Source organism: Microplitis demolitor, chromosome 6 (assembly GCF_026212275.2).
Source record: "Microplitis demolitor isolate Queensland-Clemson2020A chromosome 6, iyMicDemo2.1a, whole genome shotgun sequence".
Taxonomy (NCBI): Eukaryota; Metazoa; Arthropoda; class Insecta; order Hymenoptera; family Braconidae; genus Microplitis; species Microplitis demolitor.
The window spans coordinates 3061380-3067716 of record NC_068550.1 but is presented as its reverse complement, the minus strand read 5'-3'; the positions used below and the strand labels follow the sequence as shown (position 1 = coordinate 3067716).

The window sequence follows — 6337 nt, the reverse complement described above, 5'->3', positions numbered from 1 at the left end:
GCATGGACGTGTGCTGAAGACGTGAATTTATATATACGAGTGTCGTTTTTTGCAGGGCAAGTGTAGGCGGTCTCGCCTGCTTTGTTGTTTCTTTCCTGTCATTAAAATAAAAACTAAAGAAATAATTTCAGGGGAGAAATGCATAGAAATAAAAAGAATACAAAAAAGGTCTACCAGAGTTGGCGACTGTTATTTGCATTGAACAAGCGTTAAAAAAACTAACACGAAGAGAAACAAAGGTATTTTATATACTTTTAATCCTGATGCTCTCGAAGATAACCCAGAGAACTGTTCAACAAGTTTTGGATGATCTCGTGACCTTTGCAGGTGGCACTACACTGATTTTATCATCCGATGCCGATAACAATAATGTTCTAGATGATACAATCATTTTTTAATATCTATACAATTAATTATAAACTATATTTTAATAATTTTTCACAAATATTTATTTCAGTTTATAATTATTTAAATATTATTAGTAATTAGTCAAAAAATATATGTAATATTTTGTTTATAAAATAAGTTTTAATTAATTATGATAAACAATTTTTTTTTAAAACATATTTAAACTAATTTTTGTTTACACAAAATAAAAATTTTCTGACAGTATCAAATCAATTAATTTATTTATTTTGAACACTGCCGTCCATCTTACGATGAAATAACAATATTTACTTTCTTAAAATGAATCAGTGAAAAGTACTGCAAATCAGTAGATATTCACTGATTTTTTTTAAGAGAGTATAACAAGATAGCATGAAATCAGTCACTGAACTTTAATTGTTCCGCACTGAGATCATCCCCATGCTTTGATTGACTAAACCCGTGAATACTTCTGTTCCACCGAGTACCCATGCCAATGGCAAAGTAATTAAACTTCCACTGGAATGGCAGACAAATTCGTTGGGATCAACTTCATCCCACATTTTACCTGCCAGTGAGTCTGGTTGGAAACAAGTTGTGTCCTTTGTGTACAATTCATGTTCTATTGTCCAGTTGCGAAATTTTATCAATTGGCAATCGCAGTTCCACTGATTGTTACGCAATTCAAGGCTGTACAATTTCGTCAAATTTTCAAAGCTCACAAGCTGAACACTTGTTAAATTATTGTCGTTTAACGTAAGCGCTTCTAGTTTCGATAGACTATCAAATGCTCGGTCTGAGATACGTTCCAGGCGGTTGTGGGATATTTCAAGTCGCCGGAGATGCTTGAGATCATGGAACAGACCGTTATCGAGAGATTGCAAGGAGTTATGGTTTAGGAAAATCACACGTAGATTCTGGGCCTCCAGGAACGTACCGGGTGTTAGGCTCGTAATGTTATTGTCTGTGAGGTCGAGCTCAACCAGTAGTTCTAGCCTGTTGAAGGCGCCAGTGTTTATTGTCCGTAATCCGCAATTACGCATCACTAGTTTTTGGAGATTGGCGAGGCCTACGAGACTAAATGCGTCTTTTTCCAAGTGGTTTATTGGGTTGAAAGTGAGGTCAAGGTTTTGTATCTCCGATGACAAATAGTTTGGTACGTGGGTGTAATTCTGTGCTGTGCAGTCTGCAGATTTTTTGCCTGACACCCATTTGCATTTGCATGGAGGTCCACAGCTCCAGAGGTCTTGGCTTTTGCTCAACCTGAGCACGAAATTGAGGAACAGCAATGTTGAAAATAGTCTCATGGTTACTCTAAAAAATAATCACACGTTTTAAATTTAAAGCTTTTAGTTTTTTTTTTAAATTCGAAGGCGAAATTTTTCTCTATTGAAATTACTCACAATTTAAATTGATGTCAGTAATTTTTATTGCTCGTCGTTGAATGAAAATAAAGTTTAATTTTATTTTACAAACTCTGAAAAAAATAAAAAAAATCCTATTAATTATTTATTACAAAAAGTGTGAACTCTTGAAAGATTCACTTCAAAACCTATTGGAAAAATTTAATTCAGAAAAAACCGCAGCTTGATCTTATTTTTATTTTATTTCTGGACAATTTGAGTAAATTGCATTATTTTTTTTTTATTAACATCCATTTATTACAGTGAAATTACTTTCTGTCTCGATAATTATTCTAAAAAAACCAAAATCATTTTTACTTTTGTTAGCGAACAAGTAAAAAATTTATTGCAAAATCTAATTCATTAATAAAATATAAATCAATTATTTAATTAAGACATGAATAATTAACTCAACAATTACCATAACTTTTAATTGAACAAACTAATTCTCTTAAAAAAAAAATCAGTCATAACTTAAACGCATCTCATCATTAAGAATTATACATAAGACACAATCTAATCTCATAATACAAAGTACATTCATAAACAAATGTACATTATAATAATCTAACATGACCTGCACCCAACTATAACCTCAGTACACTTGACATCACAGAAACTTGACCACGTAAATCTACAGCAAGGATATCTCTGTACAACATAAGTGTATGACGCTATCTCATTCAACACACGTGAGAACACGCCACCGAGACACCTTTTCCCTCCCCCACTTCCCTTCCTCCAGCCAACTCTCAACTTTAAATAAAACCAGAGAGTAAAAAGTTTGTCCCTTAGCAAATAATCACAAGATCGTATCCACTCTCGACTTTTATCCTCCCGTCGCGACAACATACACAACTTTATTTATTTAAATACATATATATGTATATATTTAAAAACATTATTACTTTATTATTATATATACTACCGTTAAAATTCTTATACAACTTAATGGTAACTGGTAACCGGGAATTTGTTGTTTGGATAAATTATATTTAAAGAAACACGAATCTTTGGTCCTTGATACTGTACGCCCTCGAGGCAAGTGCAACTAAAATAAGTAAATAAATAAAATATATCTTGAGAAGTATATAAAGAAGCTATCCACTCAACATTACCTGGACATCCGTTACTGGCAACAACTGATAACAACCAAAGAGCAATCGTTCTCGTACTCTCGTAAATTTGTCAGTCTTAAACGTATCCCATCCTCTTATTATATATATATATATATATATATTTTTTTTTTTTTTTAACAAAAAAAAATATTCAACAAAACTTTTACCTCAATTTGTATGCAGGCTTCTTATCGACTCGCTACTGCGACTATCAAACTTTAAGAATAATGTTAATAAAAAAAAAAAAGCTTCTCATTAGAGATAAATAATAAAGACTCAACCAATGCTATCTTATCTACACTTACTGCCGAGGCCAGTAAAAAATAAAAAATACTAACCTCTGATATTTATTCATATCATTACTCAACACTAAATATAAATTATGGATACTTACTTGAATTTTATTTTATTATGTATAATTATTTGTATAGAGGGAGATTAATTATTTTTGTAGGGTTTAAGATGTTTAAATTTTTATAATTGAATAATAGAAATTTTACTAGCTGATAGCGGATGTTAAAAATATCCGCGAAGGAAAGGATTGTAAATACCACTAATCACTTCTCGATGGTTGGTAACCTGGCTTGACCCAACCAAGAGTTATTGCCGTTGGTTTTATTCGGGCTACTTGCCTTCTCTCTTCTTCTTCATTCTTCTCTCGATCACCTTCGAGACCTTCGGCTGTTGATTTTTTTTTTTAAGATCTAACCTCACTATCAGAACGTCAGAAAAAAAAAAGAAATTTAAAAACTAATATTAAAAATAAAAAGATAAAAATTAAATGGGACAGAAAATTTTTTTATTTGTTGTGACAAAAAGGGTTCCGTTATCGAGGATGTAAAAAAGGTGTCAAAAGACGTGGGTGGATAAAAAATGGATGTACAGATTATAAAAAAAGTAAAGAGTTAAAAAAACAATCAGTCGGCTTGTCGTCGTCCATCGGCGCCTTCACGATCGCTGCTGCCGGAAGATCTGCTGTGGCTGGGAGTGCGACTCCTGCTGCGGCTCTGTCGCGATCTGCTGCGACTGCGAGGCCGCTCGTATGTCGTTGCTCCAACAGCGGCGTCGGGGTCGGCTCTGTTAGCTGTGGGTCCTGTTGCCTCGAACGGCTCTTTCGCGAGCATGTCCATGTCATCAACGCCACCGCGTTTCCTCATTTTTTTTCCACGTCCTCCGCGCCTCCTGCGGCTCCTACGTCGCCTGCGTCCACGTGATTTTCCACGGCCTTTACGTTTGCCTCCACGACGTCTACGTCCGCGACCACGTCTTCCTTTCTTGCCGCCACGTCTTCCTTTCTTTCCGCCTCGCTTCCGTCTACGGCCCCCTCGCTCCATTGGTCCTGGATCCGCTGTTGTCATTTCCGGATCGGTGTTTAATAAATAGTGTGGACCTTTTTTTATTAATATTCCATAGTCGATCCCTCTTTTTAATGCTGTTCGTAACTGTAATTAAAAGAAATAATTATTCATTTTTTTTTAGATAAAAAATTTTTTCAATTTTTTTTTTTTTACATTTTTCCGCCATTATGTGAATTTACAAAAAATTTTTTTTTTTTTTTTTAAATAACATAGGAAAACTTACTCGACGTTCAAGCGAAGGTTCGGAATTAAATTCCCTCATGACGTAATTGAGAATGTCCTTGGTCGTGGACCCCTGGACATCGCGTAGGTTCTTGATGGCCGAGACGACGAGCTTCGTCATCTTGGGAGGTTGCTTGACCATCTTGACGTGTTAAAATAAAAATTAAAAAAATATATAAAAAAAAAAAAAAACTAAAAAACTGAGGACTAGATTTTCTTCGTTATATTAAGCGGCATCCGTTGTGGCAGTTGATGAATGATATAAATTAAATATCGGTCACTTGAATTTAATTTTTAAAAATATATTTCCGCACAATTTATTATAATTATTATATCATTTAATTAGTTTCATTATATATTGTTAATTTAAATAATAAATCCTCGATTTAATAACGGATAACTTATGATTTTGAATAAAATAATTAATGATCAAGAGATCGCGTGATCGTTATGATGAGACGGCCAACGACTTTGTTTATTTGACAACTAAACATCAGCATCGTTCGTCATTTGGTTGCCATGTAGAGTGACAAAGATAATTAGATTAAAAAAAGAAAAACTCAAGGGTGCATTTGTTTTAACTTTTTTTTTTTTATTTTATTTTTCATTTATTTTGTTTAATCTATTTTTTTTTTTTTTTTTTTTTTTTTTTTTTTTTTTTTTTTTTTTTGTGCGTGTGTGATATGAAACTGACGAGAGCAAAAAACGAGTAGGCTGAGCAGGTGGACTCTGTATGTCTGTTATGTAGTCTCGCATAGCAAAAAAGTGAGTTGAGAAATAAGAAATAAATGAAGAGGAATATGAGATAAGGATGAGAGGAGAAATGAGTAAGAGTACGCATGGCCACCCGCACCAGACACTCGACCGGTGTCACATGTTTATAAATAGTATATCAACGTAATGCTGTTCTCGCAACTTGGAGGCTGTAACCACACGAAAGATTTACGAACTCCCGCACATAGTAACCCGCTAGACGATGAACGCGGAACGGAATTTAACTCGAGACATTAATGACACTCTATTGTAGCTCTTTATGCGTTCGTTACTTTTAGATCTTTTTGCACTTAATTAGATGACGTTTTTTTTTTTTTTTTTTTTTTTTTATTTAAAAAAAAAATAATTTATTCACTTGATATTTTAATTGATTAATTAAATTGATTATTATTAATTTTTCCATAAGAAATTTTTTGTCTAGTAGTAAAAAAAAAATATTTTTAGTTTTTTTAAATTAAATTCTGAAATTACAATTTTTTAAAAATTGCAAAAATTAATTTTTTTTAATTGAAAAATATTTCGTAAAATTTTAAATTCAAGTAGAAATTTTAAGTCTTAGTCAGACGTAATGTTTTAAAAATTTATTTTACTTGAACATTAAAATTTTTATTTAGTGAAAATATTAAATATTAATTTGTACAAAAAAAAAATTTTTTTTTTTATTAAAGGGGGTAAAAAATAACTTTTTTGTAGGCCAGTAGTTTAATGGACTAGATATTTTAATTGTCAGAAAGAATCAAGTGAAAAGAGAAGATGCAAGTCAGACATAATAGAATTTTGATTAACTGTCGTCTAGACGTAGACCCTGAATATAAATTTATGCGGGTGTGTGTTATATATACGTATGAAGACATAACGAAGTTGCTACAAATAAATATTAAGTTTCATAAATAGAATATAATGTAATTTTAAAAATTTATTCGTTGGCATATTAGTATGTCTAGTCGAGTATAGAAATGTTGAACTTTCGTACATTAGTCTCGTGCGGAGAATATTTAGAATATTTTGTGTGGGCTAACACTACACTCGCATTCGCAAGCATAGAGTGTATAGAATTAATCAGTCCGCGTCATAATTCATACTTCAAATTACGCGG

The 6337-nt window shown here is 32.5% G+C and overlaps 2 protein-coding genes across 3 annotated transcripts; both read right to left on the bottom strand.

Annotated features, from left to right (window-relative positions):
* Positions 1-602: 602 nt before the first annotated feature.
* On the bottom strand, positions 603-2985 carry LOC103577347 (slit homolog 2 protein-like). Of its 2 annotated transcripts, XM_053740114.1 has the most exons (4): positions 2888-2985; positions 2698-2820; positions 1770-1843; positions 603-1680 (listed from the first exon to the last, which is right to left on the bottom strand). In XM_053740114.1, exon 4 carries the CDS (start codon positions 1671-1673, stop codon positions 780-782), a length of 894 nt encoding a protein of 297 aa, XP_053596089.1. In that variant the 5' UTR covers positions 1674-1680; positions 1770-1843; positions 2698-2820; positions 2888-2985; the 3' UTR covers positions 603-779. The 2 variants fall into 2 exon arrangements, with proteins under 2 accessions (XP_053596089.1, XP_008556172.1); XM_008557950.2 differs by lacking the exon at positions 2698-2820 and having other exon boundaries at positions 2888-2980.
* Positions 2986-3804: 819 nt separating this feature from the next.
* LOC103577376 (protamine-like protein) lies at positions 3805-4609 on the bottom strand. Its single transcript, XM_008557983.1, has 2 exons — positions 4469-4609; positions 3805-4329 (listed from the first exon to the last, which is right to left on the bottom strand). Exons 1-2 carry the CDS (start codon positions 4607-4609, stop codon positions 3805-3807), a joined length of 666 nt encoding a protein of 221 aa, XP_008556205.1.
* Between the last annotated feature and the right edge of the window lie 1728 nt (positions 4610-6337).